Source organism: Clarias gariepinus, chromosome 11 (genome assembly GCF_024256425.1).
Source record: "Clarias gariepinus isolate MV-2021 ecotype Netherlands chromosome 11, CGAR_prim_01v2, whole genome shotgun sequence".
In the NCBI taxonomy this organism is placed as follows: domain Eukaryota; kingdom Metazoa; phylum Chordata; class Actinopteri; order Siluriformes; family Clariidae; genus Clarias; species Clarias gariepinus.
In genome coordinates this window covers 8,128,835-8,153,113 of record NC_071110.1, presented here as the reverse complement: position 1 = coordinate 8,153,113, position 24,279 = coordinate 8,128,835, and the positions used below count along the sequence as shown (strand labels likewise).

At 42.2% G+C, this 24,279-nt stretch overlaps 1 protein-coding gene across 1 annotated transcript; it reads left to right on the top strand.

Moving 5' to 3' along the window:
• Positions 1-4,217: 4,217 nt before the first annotated feature.
• LOC128533273 (olfactory receptor 2A14-like) lies at positions 4,218-15,575 on the top strand. The gene is given in 3 exon segments (XM_053507520.1): positions 4,218-4,743; positions 13,839-13,855; positions 15,564-15,575. Coding segments are annotated over 3 exon segments (555 nt in total).
• The last annotated feature ends 8,704 nt before the right edge of the window (positions 15,576-24,279 follow it).

The window sequence follows — 24,279 nt, the reverse complement described above, 5'->3', positions numbered from 1 at the left end:
AACACATGAGACGGCTAAAACACACACACCTAACACACACACACACCCCTGGCCGAAACCACTAACCCAAACACCTTTTCCCAACAGGGTGAACACATAACAGCCCCATCCCGCAAAGCATGATGGTTCCCAAGCGAAACCCCGCCCCCGCCACACTGCCCCCACCCGAACTGTGACCGTCCGCGGTCACCATGGCGCACTCAGTCTAGCAGGCGTGACGGTGGGCGGCGCTGGCGTTGGGAACGCCAGAGTCTTTTTGCGGGGGAAGGGGGTTACTGGGGGGGTAACCAGAGCTTCCCGTAGCCGAGTGAACGCACGTGTGCAGCGGGCTGGCGATTGTGGCAAAATTCCTCACAAATCGGCGATAGTACGAGGCTAACCCGAGAAAGGTGCGTAGCTGCAACACATTTAACGGTTCCGGCCAATTTTGTACCGCAGCAATTTTGGCTAGATCGGTAGCAATCCCTTGAGCGCTAATCACGTGTCCCAGAAAGACAGCCTCTTGCCGCAACAACTGGCACTTTTTGGGATTTAGCCGCAAATTCGCCCGCCGGATAGCTAGAAATACCTCCCGTAGGTTAGCTAGCGCGACCGCAAATTCCTTGCCGTGCACCAGTAAATCGTCTAAGTAGACGACACAACGGTTTCGAGGGATATCCGCCAATAATCTCTCCATCAATCGTTCGAACGTAGCTGGAGCGTTGCAGAGGCCGAACGGCATGCGCCAAAATTGCCATAGCCCTTGCCCGATCGAGAACGCAGTTTTGGGTCATATCCGCTACGCAAATCCAACGAGCTAAACCACGCGGAGCCCGCAACGTGTTCCAGCGCATCATCTATTCGCGGTAACGGATAAGAATTTTTGCGCGTCACCTCATTTAACCGCCGGTAGTCCACACAAAACCGCCACGATTCGTCCTTTTTTCGCACAAGTACAACGGGTGAAGACCACGGTCCGGATGCTGGCTCTATGACGCCCGAGTCAGCCTTCTCACGCAGCTTCTGCTCGGCTATAGCTCGTTTAGCTAACGGGAGGCGTCTCGGATGTAACCGAACAGGAGCGGCGTTACCCGTATCGATATTGTGCTGCACCAAATTGGTATGAGTGCACTCGCGCTCATCTACCGTGAAGATATCTGCGAACTCGTGCAAAAGGGACTTCACGGTGTCGGTCTGCGTCTGATTTAGCCCCACACTGCTACGCCGCATCAGCTCGGCCATTATTCTCGCTCGGTCAGCTACTGGATGTTTACATGGCGCGTCCACCGGAAGTTCCGCCCCCCTGGTGCGTGCTACTAACCCGTCCGGCTGCGCTTTGGGCACTAGCAACCTGGCTAAACCGAAATTACCACGCAGAGTCCCGTCCGCGAGATTCAGTACCGCACCCCAACCTTCCCAAAATGTCTAACCCCAAGATACAATCATCCTCGATGTCCGCCACAAAGAATGGGTGAGAAAGAATGATTGCACCTACTTGTATTCGCATTGTGCGACAGGCCCGTATCCTCAAATAACTCCCCGACATGGTGCCACGGAATTTGGCGGCTAGCTCCACTTGAGCGAGGAACGCGTGGGGCTCAACGGCGCCGTTGTAGGAAGGCAGCCGCCGTTCGCCTCGCTGGCTGACGGCGCACGGTGCTGTAGCTTGCTCCGGTGCCTGCGTGCGTCACCGTAGGACTTCCCCCCGAGTTCCAGGGCCGGAACCTCCACGCCTCCACTCCGCTCAGGTCGCCGCCCTTTGCTTGCGCTGGCCCCGTCAGGGAGGGTTTTCCTCCTCCTTAATTGTTCTGCTACTCGGCGGCCTGCCTGAATCTTCCGGATGTCCTCCGGCGTGCGCTCTAACCCGTAACTCTCCATCCCACTTCTGACACCAATGTAGCGTTTTTATCGCCGTAAAGGAAGGTGGAGAGACGAGTGAGCTTATTTGCTGCCCAATGCAAATGGCTGGGAGTATTTTATTATGTTGTAGCACAATTTCGCAACAAGAACACATGAGACGGCTAAAATACACACACCTAACACACACACACACCCCTGGCCGAAACCACTAACCCAAACACCTTTTCCCAACAGGGTGAACACATAACAGCCTCATCCCGCAAAGCATGATGGTTCCCAAGCGAAACCCCGCCCCCGCCACAATATTGTTTTAGGCTAAGTAATTATACACAGTTCTTCGTTGTACAGTACTTGGCCCGACGTTTAAATAAAGTCCTTCCATGCGCCATCTGGCGGATATTCAGTGAAGCACAACACATTTATTTAAATTCACGAATGTTGCTTACGGCAAGTCGCGGCGCGGCGTGCGCTAAATTGAGGCATCCCACGGGAAACCACGCGCAGTCTTAATGGCCACATCTGTAATTGCTGTTGTTGTGGCCCAACCAGTTATGGTTGAGGGGCAATTACAACTTCACATATGGCCAGGCAGGTTTGGACAGCTTTTTTCCTTAATAAATTAAAGCATAATTTAAAAACGTTCTGTGAAGGAGGCACTGTGGTTTTGTGATTAGCACGGTCGCCTCACACTCCAGATCCTATGTTCAATTTCTGCATTGGGAACTCCCCGTGCTTGGAAGGTTTCCTCCGGGTACTCTGGAGTCCTCTGCCACACCAAAGATTAGTTTATTTTTATTCCTATTTGCCTGTAGTATGTGAATGTAAATGTCAATGTTGATCAGAGGTCCTACCATAGTCATACAAAATAGGAATAAATAATAAATAATTACTAAATGGAATCTGAAAGCTTGGTCGAGTAGGGCTGTGCTAGCTTGGACCTCTGAGTTCACTGCTAACTGCTTTGAGTTAAGGTAATATTCAAGGCTTAAAGTATTTCAATGGCAAGGAAATTCCCTACTGCAAAACTTGCAGGGAACGATGCTCTTAGGAACATTTCTATTTGAGTGTTTTTTAAATGCAAAATATTCGATGTACAGATGCACTGGGTCAAAGGTCACAATATAACACCATAAGTCAGTATTACATTTTAAATAATTTTTTGGGGGACATTTTTAAATACAATAAAATTTTATGTATTTTTTTTAGTAATCAACATGAACATGTTATTTTTATAACACCAGTAGTAATTATCATTGGATTTTTTGGGGGATTTTTTTGTCTGTGGGCAACAACACAACACAACAACAAATATGTTAATAGCGATGTATGAATTAATCCACTGGGGTCTGAGGGCTTTTAATCTCCTTTTTTATTTGTGTAAATGTTTCATCTTTGCCAATGTATTACATAATACATTTTACCTTATTTATATACAGCACTTTTTTTCTATAGAGAAAACTGGTCTTTCATAATATCATTCATGTGCATATATCAGAATCACATGCAAACCCTAAATGTATGGCAAACTTCGCCTTTAGGAAAATGCAATTTAAAAAATCTGGCAAAAAATTAATGAAAATGCAGAATAAACGAATGGCAAAGTGAATGGCAAAATTATTCATAGTGTATGTTTTCTCGAGAAGCCAAAGAAATCTAGAGCTGTTGTGAAACCTGACATCTCTTGCTACTCATGTGACTTGTAGATAGATAAATTAACCTGGAGGAAAGACAGAATTCCTGATGCTATGACGGTTACCAACAACACCTTGTAAAGGTATAAATTTTATGCATAATGTCTAAATGTCTCCTGGCAATTTATATTATTTCATTTCTTTATTTCACACTCCATTTATAATTAAGATAAATGTAATGTAAAAATGTTTAAACATTGTTTAGTTCTGTTTTAAATGTATAAGCATTTAAATTTGCAAAGGTTCATATTAACATTGTGCATCATGCTTTATAATGCTGTCATATACGGTATCTGCAATAAATCAGAATTTTCTCTTTAAGGGCATCAGATCATGTCAGGCGAAAACATGACATTTGTGAAGGACTTTTTTATTGTTGGTTTCCCTGGACTTCATCCTAAATACTATGTCCTTGTATCTGCAATAATGTTATTAATTTATTTGTGTACTTTAATTGGAAATGGATGTTCTCTTCTTTTGTTTGCAACAAACAAAACTCTTCATAAACCCATGTATTTTATTTATATAAGTCTTGTGTTGTCTGATGTGTTGTTCAGTACATGCACTTTACCAAAGATTATTGCTAGATATTGGTTTCATGATGGGACGGTTTCTTTTGCAGCTTGTTTTTTTCAGATGTACTTAGTGCATTATTTTGGAACAGTCAATTCGTACACACTTGCCTTAATGGCTCTAGATCGATATATAGCAATTTGCTACCCATTTCGCTACCATACTATTATGTCAAATAGGAATATAGTAGTTCTGAGCCTAGTTGTCTGGATTTTCGCTCATGGTGGCAATATTATGATGGTTGTCCGGGCTCTTCCCCTGCCTTATTGTGGAATTAACACCATTATACACTGCTATTGTGATCATGTATCTATTATACGACTTGCATGCACTGAAGGGTCTCTGTATATTTTTCCAGCATTAGTTTATGCCATGGTGGTATTACTGGGATCTCTTGCCATTATTCTGGTCTCCTATTCCTGCATAATTTTAGCTGTCCTAAAAATATCACAAACACATGGGTGGCTAAAGACTTTTTCCACGTGTAGTTCTCAACTCATTATAATTGCACTATTCTTCTTACCTAGGTGTTTTTATTACATGGCTGCCTATATGGGTATCATATTTAATGCTGATTTGCAAATTGCCATAATTATGGTGTATAGCCTGCTACCACCAATGATCAACCCTTTAATCTACTGTCTAAAAACAGAAGAAGTTAAGAAAATTTTGATAAGAAAATTATAATAAATTTATAGCAAATGTATATATTTTTTATTTAGATATTGCAAAATTAATAAAAATCCAAAGTTAACTTTATTTTTCACAGGTTGGGCAGGGTCTGGTATTTTCCATGCCTAAACATTCCTATTTCAAATCAAATAATTGTTTAAAAATAAATTCATGTTTATAAGTAATTGTACCTATATCCAGGTATATTTTTTATATTTATTCAATATTTTATTTATATTTATTTATAATGTAATATTTAATATGAATATACTGCAGTTGCTTTTATATATTGAGTTAACTTAACTGACATATTTTAACCATATCATTGTTTTAGCTGTCTAACCTTTTAACATAAAATAAAAGATTTTATAAATGGGAAGATGTTATATTTTCTGTAGTTTTAAAATTATGTAATTCTATATATCTTTTCTTCCATTGTCCTTTGAGTTTTATAGCCACTTGAACAATTAAGTGCTTTACACATAATATTGATCTGATTTAACTAGGTGCTTTAAATTGTTTGGTCAATAATATTGATATTACATCTAATATTTTTGGCAATTTTTGGTGATGATCTTTTTCCCTTTCATAATAAAATAGTGCTGTGGAAAGCTGCAAGCGGAACTCAGGGCCTCAGCTTATGACTGGCAACTGGATGTTTTTGTGTCAATAAAATAATGTCAATTTTATAGCGTTTGTTATGTATTATGAAATTAAATACATAGTTTGAACTACGAACTATGCATTGCAGTCAAAGGTTTTATTGATAAATCTTAAATTTTTCTAGTATACTTCTAATATATAACTTTTGCCCTGTTTTTGGAGTCTTAACGAATCACACAACAGGTTTAATTAACTAATACAGTACATTCCAATTAGGCAACTGTACAGTAAATACCTAAAATACCTTTGTTTTGAACAAGCAAAGGCATGGCAATTTATAGACATGCGGTTGCCAGGCAACACTGCAATCAGCCTTATATAAGGGCTTATATTAGGTAGCACCAGGAAGGTATCAGGGACAAAGAAATAAATCCTCGGTAAGGGTGAATGCCCCGAGAGGATATTAGTTTTGTTTTATTTTCCAGAGTGCCGTCCATTCTCAGGTAGATGGTGGAGCTCTGTTTATTGTTGTGTTTTCAGTTTTTATTTTTTAAAAGTTCTTTAGTTATTAATCCCATGTAATTTTCAAACAGGAAGGTCTTCCAGTGCCTGTCATAAGCACTCTCAACAACTCCTATTTCGTTGGACCCTCTTAAGCCCTGCGTTAGGGCTCTCTATACCGCACGCCGTAACAGAATGATCGCACCACCAGAAGAGCCCACAGGCTTGGAAAGGGTGCAGGAAATAGTTGAAGGACAAACGAGAGTGCTTGAGAAGCATGTGGAAGCCCCAACCTCTTTAATTTTGGAGATGCATAGAATTAATAAGCGCCTCAAACTAATTTTTGGGCAGCTCGAAGCGCATGCCACTTCCGGGTTTATATCTCATCTCTGTATCAGTGGCTCAACTACCCCATCTGGTGGCCGAAACTTGACTACCACCCCCACAGCCGTATGCGGGCGAACCAGAAAGGTGCAATGCCTTTATTATGCAGTGCTCACTTATATTCGAACTGCAACCTTCCCAATTTCCATATGAACAGGCGAAGGTTGCATTTATGTCTTTGCTCACAGGCAGAGCACTAGAGTGGGCTACTGCAGTGTGGCAGCACCTCCTCTCTGAACATGCCACCCTAAGTGCCTTCGTTGAGGCGCTTAGGGCGACTTTTTTCCCATCCGCATACGTACTCTAGTGTCGCCCCTCCTTTCTGTTCGTCAAGAGGGGTGATCGGTAGCTGACTACACAGTCGAGTTCCGACACAGGGGGTGGTGGGGGGGGGGGAATCGGGTAGGACCCAAAGGTCGAGACCCCATCATGCAGGACTCTTCCCACCAGCTACGCTTTCAGAGAGCCCAAACGCAGGCGCTAATCAATTCAGGGGCCATGTGAATTTTATTGACGGGAGGCTAGTCGCGGCACTGGGCATTCCAGTTTTCCCGCTCCCTTCCGCCATCCCGCTGGCCCGGCCAGCCAATTAAGTTGGGGTGTGTGACGCAGAGGATGGCCCTAGTAATACTATGGCACGGACGTCATTCCGAGTGAAACTCGTTTCTGGAGAGTAGTGCTGTGGTTTCCCTGGCTACATTGTCACAACCCTCGCATTGACTTGGCCGACCCATTCCATCTTAAACTGGGGATGTCAGTATGCCCTAAGCTGCCTTGAGGATGCCCAACCCCCAGTTCCAGCACCTCCTGCCCCAGTACCCCTTTCTACTGTCCCTCCGGGCTACTGGGATGTAAAACCACATTGTAGGCCCATTACAAGCCGTTTATCGCCTCGCACATCATCTCTAAATCAGATATTCAGTCTTCTTTACAGAGGTCTGTAGGAAAGAAAAGTCACCAAAAAAGCTGCAGACAAAGCATCAAGGTTGCTGTAGTTTAAGTGGGGTAAATCTTTGGTGTAACACATTACCCAAGCCAGGGACTCCTAAACCCCAGCTGATTGCCCAAAAGAAAAATTTAGATGGGTAAAATCCCCAAAATCTCCCATGATCTTGCTCCTTTGTAACAGATCTGCTCCTTTACCTAGTCAAAAATGATTCACAATAAAAGGCTCATGAAAAAAGAGTAACATTAAGTTATTTGTTACATGTGTCTTATAGTATAGGATCAAAGGGTCAGACAATGCCCCTGGAGCAAATAGCCATGTTCAGAGGCTCAACACTGGCAGTTTGGTGTTGCTAGGGCTTGAACCCGTGACCTTCCCATCACTATCACAGTATATCACAGTATATATATATATATATATATATATATATATATAATTTTTTTTTCAATTGTCCATATTTATGTCCACAGACATAGTTTGTATAGTGCAGTTTTTATACTGTACTCTTGGTACAGTTATAATTTTAGCTGTTTTTGTCTTGCACTGTCCACTTTTCTGCAATGACAATGCAGATTTCCCACTTGTGGGACTAATAAAGACATTTGGACACGCTTCACCAAGCAGGACTTGGTGCTGCTTTGTGCTGAGAGTCAAGGAACTCCATTGCTGAATGCAGGGACGATGGTCACTGGGTCTGCAAATGCTGCAAACAGACTTTAAAACAGACAGACAGACTGTGTGGGACAGTAACCACTGAGACAAAAGGCAGAAGGATGAAGAGCTGAACCTGGAACTGAAGGACAGAATGTTTTTTTTTGTTGGTATTTTTACATGAACAGGCAGAAGAGAAAACATGCAAAGCTGGAGAGATCACACACAAACAAAACACACTATTGGTGTTATAATTCAGTGATGGCCAATGAAAATGAAATGACATAATTTTATTCTGTATGGGTACAAACATGTGAAAAAGCATGGACCATAACTTCACTCAGCTTATGACATTTGTGTACAAACATACATTGGAGACTAAAGTGTTAGCAAGCAAGTCATTGTCATAGCAACTTTTCATTCAGTTTTTTATAACACACATGTGTCTTTAATATTTGCAGGTCAGTGAATGTGTGGGATATTTTGTATAGATACGGCAGGCATTTCAGGTAATGGGTGGTTTGCACAACATAAGATTGAGGAGAATCAAGCTGAAGACCTGTGAAAATCTCAGCAAGGGTGAATAACACCTCGGGCCTTGCACACAAAAATAAAAAAGTCAGTAATTCTAGTGATATTAACAATTATATATATATTAACAATTCTGCCATATGGGAAGTTGTGGGATTCATTGACTGAAACCTTCTTTTCACCCCTACCTGAGGAATGAGGATGACAACATTTACAAGACAGAAGACAGCCACAAGGGCAGTTATGTCTCTTTGTTGACAGGTGTGACTTTGTCTAGTGTTAATATACATCTCTATACATTGTAACCCACACTTAATTACTCATGAACTCTCATAAGCATAAAATTACTAAGCCCATACTAAGCTGAGTTATGTATTCATGTAAAACATGCTTGTGCAGCATTCTTACCCACTGCATAAAAATACACTTTAGCTGACATTTTAAATTTTGTATATTATTATTTTTAAGTGTTTGAGTGACAGAGTAAAAAGACATCCTTGATGTAATAATGAAAATATGTTCATAATGGAGTAACATCCAGTGGCACGATGTTTTATGCATGAAAAGTCAGACAGGAGTTTGACCATTATAGCATAGTGACTGGTACTCTACACCAGACACTGACACTTAACATGTCTCTAAGACAAGCTTGTTGACAATGCAAAAACTGCAGTTAACTGAAGCAGTCAATGCCTCCCCTGCCGGGACTATACAGTATTGCAAGCATCTTATTAGAATAGTGCAAGAGGGAGTTTATGGGGTGGGACTTCGTTCACTGCATCATTGTGGGGGATGGCGGTCTGTGCACAGATTGGTCATGGATCTGCCATGGAGCAGGTGGCTGTTTGAAAAGACTTATACTGTTTACGCATAAATCAGTGCCAATCCAGGCACACACATGCACACAACATGTAACTTGGGCATGATAATCCCAATTACAATTACATCTTAACTTTTCTATACAGTGGAACCTCGGATTGCTAGTAATCCGGTTTGTGGGTGTTCTGCAAAGCGAGCAAAATTTTGGGATAAATTTTGACTTGAAAAACGAGAAAGTCTTGGTTTACGCATATTGAGTATCATGTGGAATGCATGCACTTCTTTTGACGCCGAGCATCACGTGATCACAACTGAGCCAATGGTTTTTCTCTCTCTCTTGGTGTGGAATTGTGGGTAGTCGTATCCCCTGCTCGGTCTTAACGCGTCTCACACTATAATCAACTTCTATGTACGCGTGTACTGTTTACTATAACACTGTGACCCTGTGTTTAAAGCATCTTTTATTTTGTGTTTGTATGTGTACGTGTACTCTTTATTACAGATGTCGCCATTAAGACTGCGCGTGTTTTCCCGCGAGATGCTGCAATTTAGCGCGTGGCTCGCCACGACTTGCCGGAGGCTACATTCGGGAATTTAAAATAAATGTTTTGTGCTTCACTGAACACCTGCCAGATGGCGCATGGAAGGACTTTATGAATGCTGAAGCAAACATGAATTTTATTTTGTTTTACAACAGATATTTTATAATGAATGTGTTCATATGTGCTTCATGTTATTTTCATATTGATGAGATGAAATGAAATGCCCAAATTCATGCTTTAAAATTTTTTAAAATAATTTTTGTAATGTCTTAACAGGGACAAAATAATGAAAGACATGGCAATGCCTCGGTTTAAATAGTATTGAAATTAATTTAATTTTCTGATAGTACGCTATCTGATAGTGTTAACTATGCGAATGTTCTGATTCGTGAATATGCCAACATATCTTACTTAAAACGTTAAATATTGGCAGGGGGAAATTGGCAGAATTGAGAGGTTTAAAACTATTAAACAAGACTGAGCAGACGTCTTTGCCTAAAATGGTTTTCGCCAGCAAAACATAGAATAAATAGAAATAAAATGTTTAATAGTACCAATCATATCAGACTTCATAATTACTTTGAATTACTTTGATCTACTGAATATATTATGTTCTTATGTGTATACAGTATGTGTTTGTATGTGAATATATATTACATAAGTATCTGTTTGTGCACGCGTCTCATATGTAACATTCATATAAAATGCAATTCATGATAACACAGAGAGTTTCTGTTGACAAGTGTATGTGGATAAGTTGATAAGCGTATGTTGTCAAAGTATTTGTGGACATATAATTAGGAGAAAAATCTCAATTAAGGATGTCTTAAAACATAATGCAGTAACTCTATAAGCCCGCAATCTTATTAACGTTAATTATTGCCAGCCGGCACGAATAGGTGGCTCCATTCCTTTGCAGCCTATTTAGGGAGCCTACGAAGTGAGCGAGTAGCGATAGTAGATTTGGGCGCACACCTATCACAGGCGCACGCCGTCACAGAAAGTAAAGTTTAGGATCACGATGCTTAACATCCCGAAGCCCAAGCCCCATTTAAATTAAATTAACAAATATTGTAAGTAAATAACAATAGCCCACGTTTAGTAAAGCATTTTTATTTAGATTATAAAAAAATAATCCTGCATGTGTTTTAGGTGTTCCAGCTGCCACTGTTCTGGTGGCTCTGTCAAAGTCAATTATTCAGTAACAAACCTGTAAATTTCCATGTAAAACATGGAACATCTGTAGTAATAAATTGATATGATGAGCTAATGATCAGTGACTTATGTAAACGACTCAGTTCAGATGTAAGTAAATGGAAAGAAAGTAAATGGCTGCACTGTTTGGGGGAGGGACGATTTGGTCTGCTGTGTGTGTGTGTGTGTGAGAGAGAGAGAGAGCGGGGTGTCAAGAGGTCTTACATACTCTTAAAAAGTCAAGGATTGTTTAGTGAAACAGAGGATCTGCTGAAAAATGTTAGGCACATCAGTCACTTAACCCCAAATAAAAGGTCTTTCTGAGTGTTATGATATAGTTAAAATAACAGATGTACAAACAGTGCACACTGACAATAACGAAAAAAAAAACTTTATGATTTTGTAAATGTTTGAAAGCAAATAAGCTTTCAATGATAAGCAAATAAGCTGCGCTGTTCTGTATTGTTTTTGGTGAACTTGAGCGTCAGAAAATGAACAGAGTCAATCTGCTTGCTGTTTTTCCCAAAGCATTTACAATCATAAGTCAACTTCTGCCGGTGCGCTCTGGAAAACTTTTCGCGTGCGGCTGAGCACTGATTTACACTACGTAGTAAATTAAAGAGAAGGACACGTGACATGACGGAATTAGGCACGGCTGGTGAGCCGTTTTTAATCACTAGAATGGAAGAGGTAAAAAGTTTTCTTATCATAACATGTCTTGTATTGTTTTTAATCGCTCGATACACAACCCATAATTTTTTAATGCTTTTTTACAAGGGTAACTACAATTGGAATAATTTAATTTGGTTTATTTATTTATTTTTATGTACAATCTAAAATTAAAACATTGTAGAGTAATTAAAATCATGCATGTTATGATAAGAAAAATCGCATTTTAGGGATTAAAAACGGTAACAATGTCAATTTTAGAATGTAGAATTCAGAAGATTTTAAATTTACACAAATTTAAGAAGAGGCCTGAAGCAAGATCCTCCACTTTGCTGAAACCATGCACAGTGGGGAGGGGTGCATTTTAGTTTCTCTGAGTGTAAAGGTAAGAAAAGCTGATTTACACCTGGGGAGGGTGTATTATTATTAACAGTGTGATTAAAGTACCCAAAATAACATAGAATTTTGACCCAGCATAAACAACCCAACAATGTAAAATTTCTCACAGCATTTCTTTTAGTGTACTACTACAGTACTAACGAATGAAGTGCAGTCAAAGCCCGGGGATTTTGTGTGCTGTCGCATTGTATTCAGAGAGTAGTACATATTTTTGTGGTTATTTTTTTTGTTCATTTCATGTCTGTTGTTTTATCGATAAATCTGCTCATATCTGAGCACGCGTATATCAGCCTTCTGATCAAAAAGCGACACGCACAACTCCCTTTTACTTTTCACAAGACAGTGTTTATTGTTTAGTGTATATTTAAAGCACATAAACACAATAAAACAATAATGTTTTAGGCTAACATATCATACATCATTGCAGTCTTTTTGCACACACGCGCGGGTGCGTTACAATAATAATAAAAATAATAACAATAATAAATTCGGAGCACTACTACTAATAATAATTATAAAACTGAATAAAAAAAGTGCAGTCGAAGAAGTATCATCATTGAAAGTGAGAAGAAAATGAAGAATAAATACATATTAGTGTATTTTCTTAAATCTACGAACTGCTTGGGAGTTCTTGGTGTGCGCTTCCTCCCATACTTTTTCCGCTCTTTGAAACCACTGATCCACCATAGATATATTGGTGGAAATGGCATCCCAGGGACAGAGCGGTGGCTGATGCCCTAGCACACACTGAAACGGCGTCATGCCGGTCGCGGAGTGACGTAACGAATTTTGCGCATATTCCGCCCAGATTTAACAGTCTGCCCATTCATGTTGTCGGCTACTACAATATGCTCGGAGGAACCTTCCGAGTTCTTGGACAGTCCGCTTTGCTTGCCCATTTGACTCAGGGTGGTAGCCTGACGTCAGGCTAACTGTGGTTCCCAATTTTTGGAAAAAAAGCTTTCCAGACCTGAGCGATGAATTGGGGACCACGATCAGAAACAATATCCTCCGGAATACCGTAGTAGTGAAGCACGGAATCGAATAAGCTTTCTGCTACCTGGAAGACTGACGGGGGAGAGCTAAACGGAAAGAAACAACTTCCCTTCGAAAATCGATCCACCACTACGAGAATAGTTGTGTACCCTTTTGACACCGGCAGATCCGTCACGAAGTCCACGGCGATATGGGTCCACGGTCTGTTAGGTGTAGGTAGGGGCATTCATTTACCAACTGGCAACCTACGGGGGGTTTTGGTTGCGGCACATGTTGCACAAGACGAAACGACTGTTCCCTTTCAAAGGCTACACTCGATGCTGCGTGAAAACGCTAAGGGAACATCTTGTCATGTTGCCGGTTGTGAAGCATGTGTGTACCAAACACGCCAAATTTTTGGCTTTTATAACCTCGGTCAAGTGAGGTCATCTGATAGGACGCACCTGCAGGTTATAAATAGGAGTGAACCGGAAACATTCCTCAGATTCTTGTCTTCACCTAGTTGTGAGTGTGAGTGTCTAACCAGCAAAATAAGTGTTTAACTCACCGATAATGAGTTTAAACGAGATGTCCCTCCGTGTGTATAATCCATATCGGAGGGCGATCTCTACACTTTACTGCTTCGATTAAGTGCTACGCGCATTCCTGGGGCTTAAACTCGTGCATCCGGCAGAGCAGTGAGAGACGGACTTAAAAACTCCTTTCTTTCGCGTTCTCATCGGATCGGGAAATCCCTCTGTCCGCTCGCAAGCGCGCGTTGCGCTTCTTGTGAATGGGCAAGGATAAACATCCTCTCTTGCTTCCGCGGAGATGGTAATAGGCTCTAAGCACTTAAAAATAAATAAATAAAAACATAGATGGCAGGTTCTGTCGGGTGGCCGAGGGCGGAGCCTCAACGACGCTCTCTCCCCTTTTCTTAGCAATCTCCATATGAGTTAACCCTTTCATGGAGTAAGCTGTATTCATCCCGTGTTTTCCTGCCATCAACTAATTTATTTTATTTAAATATAGTTGAGGTAGAAACGCAGAGTTATATGATGACACCCAGATAGAAGAGACGCTTCCAGGCTATCTCTCTTCTGGGACATCATCCTTCCTGAAAAGCTATCACTTCCTTTCAAGCTGTGTAGACTTTTTATCTTCCCTGGAGGGAAAAGCTTTTCAGGCAGCAGGTCAGGTTGGCGCATTGCACACCATGGCGGTTTTGCACGCCTACCAGGCTGACCTGCTGAGAGACTTGAGTACTGGCGGGGCTCTGCAAGGTAAGGCGTATTGGACTTACGCCGGGCCACAGACTTGTCTCTTCGTGCAACAAAGCAGACGGCTTGTGCTATCGGCCGTTTTAGAGTCGGGACTGTCGGCCACCCAGTCTCGACCGGGTCTGACTGTTGCGAGGCGTGAAACACACAAGGAGAGTGTTTTTGAGCTGGGCACCCCCTCGACAAGATTGGGGTGCGTCACGCAATCCGCCTCAAAAGAGGTCAGACTGGCAGGTTCATGTGCCCAGGACTGTGGGGGGTGGCCCCCGAATGGGGAGAGGCACGCAGAATTCCTTTTTAAGAATGAAGTGTTCTCCCTGGCACCCCCAGGAGGTTGGTGTTCTTGCTCCGCCACCCCTGGAGTTTTGGCCAACTCCAGTCTCCAACAAAATGTTAGTTCTTCGGGTTTTTCCTGCCGTGTTTCTGGATGCCGAACATTTAACATCCCCCCGTTTATCCAAGCCGCTGAGCTTTGCCCCTTTCAGAGAAACTGGCAGCGTGGAAGCTACTGCCAAGTATATCTCCTTGGGTACTAAGCACTGTACAGAGAAACTACAGGATTCAGTTCTCACATCACCCTCCGCGTTTCAATGGCGTGGTCTCCACTTCCATGAAACCGGAAAGTGCGCAAGAGGAACGGGGGGCTGCGTCAAATTTTTTAGATTTTGCGGGCTTTACCAATATCTAAAAATGAATCAATAGAAATATTGCCACAACACAAGAGGTTCCTGAGGTTCGCTTTCGGGGGCGAAGCTTACCAGTATCGGGTCCTTCCATTTGGTCTAGCTTTTTCACCCGCACATACACAAAATACATGGATGTAGTTTTGGCTCTTACGACTCCAGAGCATTCGTATTGAATTATATGACTGGCTGGCCCAGTCTCAGTAGCTAGCGCTTCGACATCAGCATGTCGTTCTAGCTAATCTTTGTTTCCTAGGATTGAGATCCAATGCCATGAAAGCATGCTCTTTCCTGTTTAGAGGACAACATTTTTGGGTGTCACATGGAATTTGAGCGTAAGCGGGCACAGCTGTCTCCCGCTCGTGTCGAATTCATTCTCAACACCGTCAAGGAAATCAAGCTAGACCAGAAAGTGACCATCACTTTCAGAGATCTTAGCTCTCATGGCAGCTGTATCCACGGTGACGCCTTTGGACCTCCTGCACATGAGAGCATTTCAGTTGTGGCTAAGAACCAGGGGATTTTACTCTAGGGCCAATCCCCAATAAGGGCTACGCGCCAGGTGTTTCGTACCCTTTCTATGTGGTTCAGACCCCGGTTTCTGACTCTAGGTCCCACTCTAATCGTCTTGTCGTCGCAGATGCTAACGACAGACGTTTCCCTCATGGGCTGGGGTGCGGTCTTAGATGACCGTCCAGCCCAAGGGAGCTGGAGAGGCCATCTTTTTGCGCGGCACATCAATTGCCTCAAAACCATGGCTCTATTTCAGGCCCTAAAGCACTTCCTCCAGCAGTTGAGACTACCATGTCCTAGTGCGGGTGGACAACACTATGGCAGTCTCATATATTAATCGCCAGGGCGGACTGTGCTCGCACCGCTAAATAGCTAGCGCACCAGGTTCCTCTCCCTCAGAGCGATTTACATTCTGGGAAAATTTCATGTAGCGGAGGTGGACCTCTTTGCCTTGCAAGATCAGCAAATGTCCCCTTTACTTCTCTCTGACTTCCAGCCCCTGCGTCAGGACCAACTAAGTCAAGCTGGTCTTCCAGCCAGCGTAATTAAAACTATTTTAACTGCTAGGGCTGCCTCCCCTCAAATAGAATGTATTTGAAAATTGGTGCATGACGAAGCAGGTAGACCCAGTCCACTGCCGAATTGTTTCAGTGTTGGAGTTTCTGCAGGAAAAATTTGTCCTCTGGCTTGTGCCCCTTGTTGAACCACTAGAGTCAGCGCCTCAGGTTTCTGACCCTTAAGATGATTTTTCTGAATGATGTTACCTTTCTAAGAGGATCGGAGATCCCTATTGTTTTTGAAGCCTTCTGTCCTCCGCCTTTACAGCTTCGGAGCAGGAGAGACTTTACTCACTGTGTCCAGTACGTGCTCTTCAGATTTACGTCCACCACATCAGCCAGTGGCGTAAGTCAGAGCAGCTTTTACATGTTTCGGGGCCACAAGCTGCGTAAGAGATGCTATTGCCCTCTCCTATGAGGCGCGTGGGCTCACTTCGCCTCTAGGAATCAGGGCTCATTCAACCAGGGGAATCGCCTCATCTATTGCACTAGCAAGAGGTATTCCCTTGCAGCAAGTATGTGATACGAAGGGTTGGTCCTCTCCGCACACATTTGCCAACATGCATCCTATGGTTTTGAAGCCTTCTGTCCTCCGCCTTTACAGCTTCGGAGCAGGAGAGACTTCACTTACTGTGTCCAGTACGTGCTCTTCAGATTTACGTCCACCGCATTAGCCAGTGGCGTAAGTCAGAGCAGCTTTTACATGTTTTGAAGCACCAAGCTGCGTGAGAGATGCTATTGCCCTCTCCTATGAGGCGCGTGGGTTCACTTCGCCTCTAGGAATCAGGGTTCATTCAACCAGGGGAATCACCTCATCAATTGCACTAGCAAGAGGTATTCCCTTGCAGCAAGTCTGTGATGCGGAGGGTTGGTCCTCTCCGCACACATTTGCCAATATGCATCCCATTGTTTTGAAGCCTTCTGTCCTCCGCCTTTACAGCTTCGGAGCAGAAGAGACTTCACTTACTGTGTCCAGTACGTGCTGTGCCTTTCGCAGTGGCTTTGATCAAATCTTCCCGCGGCACCTCGGGGTGGGAGGTGCCGCAGTTTGCCGCGGAGGTGCTGATCCAGCTTGACCGTCAGGTCGATACTGTCATCCAGTGACAGGCCAGCATCACGACATGCTAGTTCGAGTTGCAGTTCTGGTTGTAAGCCGTCGCGGAACCTGGCCAGCAAGCTCTTGTCGTACCAGCCACTCTCCGTGGCTAAAATGCGGAATTTCACGGCATAGTCCGAGACTGTCTGGCTTCCCTGCTTCATCCTCAGCAGTTGCTGTTCCCCCGATTTCCCATGGTCTGGGTGATCGAACACCGCGCGAAAGTCCTTGGGAAAACGGTCGTAGTCAGTTGTCACGGTCCCGCCGGTGCTCCACACTGCCGCCGCCCAGTCCATAGCGGGACCTGTTAGCTGCTGTGTAACAAAGCTAATTTTCTTGGCATCTGCCAGCTCTGGATAATCAGCCAGGTACAGCTCACAGGCCAGTAGAAACTGCTTACATTCTTCGGGATTCCCCGCATAGCGTTCCGGTGAGGAGCGTGGCCGGGGAGGAGAGGATTGGGGCCACTTGAACGCCAGCCTCTCCAGGCTGGTCGCCATGTCATTGACGGCTCGTGCCAGGCCGTCAATTTGTCCTTGCTGCCAGATGATGTAGTCTAACGCAGGGGTGGTATCATTGGGCAGCGGTATTCCTGCTGCGTCCTGCATGGTCTGTTCTTCTGTCATGTCTGTGGGTGAAGGAAGCGAACGCAGATGCAGGATTAGATAATTATAGGTTTTTTATTCCTTCTTTCTTTTTGATTATACACAACTCAAAACATCAAAAGAAAACAAAAACTACGGAAAACTGTGGGTCTGCAGGCAGGTAGGGTTCAACAAAATTAAGCAACATAACACAGAACGAAAAGCCTACTCAGCCTTGACCTTGACCGTGAAGACGGTTCCGTTAAATCCCCCGCACTGTACCTGTTTCTGCAGACACCGCTCAGTCCTATAAAAACACATAGACACATATGATTAGACTTAGATGAAAATACAATGGTGCATGGCAGTGAACAGACAACGGGATAAGGGTTTGGCTGGGCTATAGAGACACACACAAGGGTAGAAAGGTGATCTTAATTTGGTGCTAATAACAATACAGGGAGACATGTACACACAGACACACTAGGGGGAGACAAAGGAGCGGCTCAGTAATCCGGTGACCCAGATCTTAACCTCCTGAGGTGGCAGGGATGTTACAATTTCACTTCATATCATACTGTGTATAACTGTGTATGTAATAAATAAAATTTTAATTTGTAACCCACCAAGCATGTTGTGAACATGCAAATTGCATACACACAGACATACATATATATACTTCATTATACATGAGCAAAATATGTCACAAGCATATTTATCACATATAGTAAATAACGATTAAAGGAGGGAAATTAAACACAATTTATTACCAATTTTTTACATCTTTACTTTAAGAAAACATACTTATAATGTATCTAAAATCTTTTGAAAGGTTTTATGTATCATTAATTTCCCTAAGCCTCTTAAACAGTACAAATACTGGATGTTATCATAATGCTTTCCATGTACCAATATGACGAACAGTCCTTTTCCTAACTTAAAAAAGCTTAACGAAAAAACCTACATGTATAAACTGAAAAAATTGCAAACAAACCTATAATTTACATGATATTTCTGTACTACAAGGATGGAGATTAGTAAATACCAAAAAATAGTACCTAACAACCTTTCGTCAAGCTCAATCTTGACAGTTTTATTGCCCCTTTTTATGACCTTTTATGACCTTTTAGTTGACCTTTGGATGACTTTTAGTCGGGAGGGGGGGGGGGGTATAACGATGCTTATGCGCTAGACATCGTTTCATTAATTTATTTAATTTATTTATTTCATAGATTTATTTCATTTATATACGTATTTATTTATATACGTTTTTTTTTATTTACGTATTTATTTATTATTATATGAATTTGTTTAGGGTGTTTTTTATTTGAAAAAATATGCTTAGTGAGGGGACTCGATTTCAAGGTGCTTGTGTTTAACTATTAAGACAGGGTGAATTTATTTATTACCAAAGGGTGAACAATGAAACATTTTATTAACTTTGGTAAAAACTTGGATGAGTTTTGAATGACAAAGGACTGTTTGAAGATGTTAGTTTTTAAATTAGTTAAAGAGTAGAAGAATAAACGTTACCAGAGGGCGAGAGCCCCAAGTCGCTGAAGAAGGAAAAAGTTGGTTTCGTTGAGGTGAATAAAGCGGCGTTGCGTTCACGCGAGCGAGTCTAAGAAAAAGAATAAAGGAGACAGAAGCGAGGTCTGCGCGAGCTTGTCCGATGTCAAGAGAGTGTAGCGTCTGAGCAGCGAAGTTGCGACTGGTACGGGAGGCGCGCTGATTTTGTCAAACGAGTAAATGAATCAAAGGGGTTTCCCCCTCGGAAGGTGTGATTGGATGGATATGGTAGTGACGACATAGTCACGCCCCCTCATCAGTTTTCGAAATTTAGAAACGTTCATCTAAAAGCGAATGTTTTATACGTATAAATAAAAAATATATAGGTTTAGAATTGTAGCTACGTAAAAAGAAAAATACAATTTAAATAATAATAAATAAAATAAAAAACTAATAATGGTGAAAAAGAAAAGTGAGTTATCAACGTATGATGTCCCACGACCGCCTAGGATGGAAATGTTCAGGTTAGCCGTACTTTACTCTAAGGCTATGGGTTGTAGGCCTAACTGTTTTTACCTACAGTATACTTATAAAGTCAAAAGTAAAGTAAAAAAATAAATAAATAATAATAAAAAAAAAACAGGCTATTTCCTATATCTTTGGGTGATTTTTAAAAATACCTTTTTTTGAGTTAGAGTTAACAAACCCTGTGTTAGGAAAGATGTTTGGGGGTGTTTATGACCGTCATGTATGTTAAAGAGTTACCAGAGGGGTCTGAAACTTTTTGACGCTTTTTACGACCGTCTGTATGTATATTAGTGTGTGTGTGTGTGTGTGTGTGTGTGTGTGTGTTTGTTCTTTGGGGTGTGATGAGGGATGTATAAAAAATACGTAGAAGAGAAGGTAAACCGTAAAACTCTGTCATTTCGTCGCGGGTCCGGAGAACACCTGATCTTCGCACATCATCACTATGGCTCCAGGTAGAAACTAGATTCACTTGTTTTTATATACACGAGTTTTAAGTTGCTTTTTTTGAAAAAAAAAGAAAAATCGTTCTGACCTTCGCAGTAAACAATCTGACTGTCGATCCTCGCTACAGCGTAACCGAAGCCGGCTGGCAAGACGGTGAGTTTTATCTCTTTTGTAAATGTATATATGTATTCAGTTTTATTTCTATCTTCTTGAGAAACTGTTGTAGCTAAACAAAGTTTCATTATTTTTAGATTTAGAAACGCTGATTTTTAAAACAGCTGAACCGACACGGTCTACGCCTATCGGGCCGCAGCAGCTACAGTCTGATCCTAGTTACAGTGGGTTATTATTACTTTTATTTATTATCATTACTTTCATGATGGTGCCTTGCATTTTTAAAATAATAACGAACACTGTTTCTTTCTTTGGTAGTAGACGACGCTGAACTGTTGAGCGTCCTCGAGGCCGAACCCCCCGAGGTATCTACAGCAGGCCAAGCGGAGGCCTCTGAACAAAAGCCGGACCCCTCTAAAAGCAGCACCTCGGCAGAACAAGCCGAGCGACAGGAAGAGCCTCCTCTTGAAACACGCCGTGAACGGGAGAGGTCAGGCGAGAGATCCCGATCCACTCGTCACTGACGGAGAACTTCTTCGTCGTCCTCTTCATTCTCTTCATCGGCTCACGGTGATTTTTTTTTTTTTTTTTTTTTTTAGGGGTCATGGCTAAGCCCTGGTTCTTTAGCGCACATGGTGTCTCATGACCTAATTTCTTTTCTTCGTCTGTTATTCCTACACAGTGAGTCGTGCCTAAGAAGAAGGAGAAGCCGAAGGAGCTACAGGAGCTACAAGCGTAGTTCAGGACCGTATCATCCCTACCATCCGACCACTCAGCGGGAAGAGCTTCTTCTCTCCTCAGTCGGTATTGCGTATAGGGCAACTTTTCAGTTAAACCGCCGTTGATTTTTTTCTTTTTTATCCTGCTTGTGTGTTTTGTTTTTTTTTTCGTTTTTTTTTTTTTATTGTGTTTACGGGGTTGTTGAAAAACTATGGCCTCATTTGTAAATGTTGATGATGGTATGGATGTTGCTACCATTGACTTTGTGGAAATGTTAGAGATGGAGAATGAGATAGTAAATAATATTGGTGATATTCAAGACCCTTTGCCGTTGTCTTTACATGCGTCTGATTCACGGGGTTCACAACAGAGTTACATATTCAACCATTAAACGATCCCACGATTCCTAACAACAACAACAACAATAATAATAACAATATTGCTGATCAGCAACAATATCAACTTCTAATAAATCAAATAAGGGCCCTTCACCGCCCAGACTCTGTAATTACTCATAACATAAACTCTATAAACAATGAAACACACCATGAACCAGCGACAGATAATGAGTCGCTGGCGTTGCAGCTTTCTGAAATAGAAGCTGCGCTACTACAACTAACAAACGCTTTACGTAGCTCTGAAGAGGTACTGGTAGATGATGAAGTAACCTCTACAGCGAATCAGCTGCAATTAGAATATCTGACAATAATAAATCAAATAAAGGCCCTCCGACAGATGCACGACAGTCTGTAAACGACGAGGGTGACATACGTCAACACCATTCGGCACCTGATCATTCAGGTCACCAAATATTATCAGATAACGCTTCTAGCCCCGAGTCTTTAGCTTCTCGAGTCTCTCAAAAAGAAAATACCTTACTACAACTATTAAACATAAATGATCATGTAGAGGGAGCCTCCGCGGATCCTCCCTGCTCTGTCTCGGCCCCTTATCTCCCCTTAAACTTACCGGTAGATGATAACCAAGAGGTCGAAACAGACCAAGTAGGAAGGGGAGGTGTTGATCTTGACACCTCATTAGTAGTACCCCCTGCTGATCATCCCTGTTCTAATAATCAAAGTAGCGTTAATCCCCCTGCAGAAAACACCTCTAACGAGCCCCGGGTGGTGACTAGGTCCCGATTTAATCATGTAGAAATAAGACAATTATTAAATATACCGCAGGGCGATGTAGCAGATTACGGCGCTTTCTATGGGAACGTGATGGGTGGCGTGTATGACATAGTCGATAAAGCGCTTTCTTACGCTCAAGAGGGTGACGTGCTACAGTTGGAGTTAAGAGGCGAGAGCCTGATAAGCGGTCTCTCTTCTATGTTACGGGTCTCCGAAGAAGCCGATCTTTCGGTTTTCCAGGATTTACTAGACCGTCTGGTACAGTCTAACATGTCTGTGTTTTGCGATAAAACCCTAGAGCTTGTTGTACAGATTGTTAGAAATCAACGAGGCGGCGGGAAGAGGTTGTTGCAAAAAACGTTGGACTGCGAAATCCTTTAAAAAAACTGAGATTTCTTTACATAGTCGAGAATCCAGCGAATCAGTTATGCTTTGCTATCAACATTGCTGATTTGCTTCATCCTGAAATCACCGATGGTGCATTTTACAGAACCGAGAGGAGAGAGACCCTGGCTAATTTCCAAACTTCTTCTCCTCGGAAATCCACCACGTTGTTTTTATTCCTGTTTCAGAACCACTACTACAGATTAAAAAATGTCGCAGCCTTTCTAGGTGTCTGTAAGGTATGCGAAGTCTGTTACAAGGGTTACGAAAACGCCCTTTCACATATATGCAAAGGCCACTGCAACGTGTGTTTGGATTCGGGCTGCAGCCAGCACGAATCGAGATATATAACGTGTAGACAATGTAATAGATCATGTCGCTCTCCTTACTGTTTAACTAAGCATAAGGTGAAAAATTGGCATCCGCAAGCTGGTGTCTACGTGAGTCAATGCGATACGGTGAAGAAATGTTTAACATGCAAAAGACTGTATTCCGTGAGTTTGACAAAGCCTTCAAACCCTCACGAATGCCCCGGTTTTAAGTGTCTGATCTGCGGCCAAAAAACAGAGTTTACTTCAGAAACAGAAAAACACCTGTGTTACATACTCCCTATGCCCACAGATTTACGTTACACTAGAAAAATTGTCTTTTACGATTTTGAAACTTTTCCAAATCAGGACGGCGCGCACACACCATTTTTTGTGAGCACTAAAACACTGTCGGGTAAAGAGTGGTGTGCCGAGGGAGTTGACTGTGCTAGAGATTTCTTTCTGCGTTTCAGGAGACCCCGCTACAACCGAGCCATCTTTATCGCTCATAATTCAAAAGGATTCGACGGCTACATTGTAATCAATGCTATGATCAAACTAGGCATAAAACCCGGAATCGTCATGCAAGGGAATAAAGTGATTTTATTCACAGAGCCTGATTATAAACAAAAATTCATCGATTCAGCGTCTTTTCTCCCCTTCCCCCTGTCTCAGCTTCCAAAAGCCCTGGGTTTTACCGATAAGGTAAAAGGTTATTTTCCTCATCGGTTCAGCTCTGAGGCGAATCTGAACTATGTAGGCGCTTATCCAGACCCTGAATATTACGGTGTCGATCAGATGAGCGAGAAACATACAGTGGTTAATCAATCGGAATGTAGGTCCTACCGTCACGGCGCTTGGCGGTACCGGCTGGCTTTTACCGTTGAGTGACGCTATATAACTACAGGCTGATGCCTCATGCCTTAGTTCATTCTCTGCTGGATTAATGAGACACAGAGTTTTAGAACTGCACGTAGTAGCGGATAAAATCAAGTAAAACATTGTAGTTAAACAAATTTATAATCACAGAACTAAAATGACGATACAAATGTAGAATTTAAATTAAATTAAATCTTATTAGGATCAAATTTAAACAAAATAAATGTTAACACAGTGAGCCTTTAAATTTTATCACATGTAATTAGAAAAAACGCGTGTAGGGTTTTGTGTCGTCTTATATCTTGTGTTCTTTAAATTTATAGTAGATTTATTAACTAAAATAAATGACCATAAAAATTATTGTCAGGACGTTCTACTGCGTCAGCTGATGTTGGTCATTCAGCCCCGCTTGTGTTTGTGCGTTATTATAAGAATGAAATGCAGTAGACTGTTATGATCTGTAAACAGGTTCGACCCGTGTTGCACAGACAGCACCATAAAGCACGGACACGAGGCGAGGTCTTACGGGAAAAGGGTAATTTATTTAGGTAAAATGGG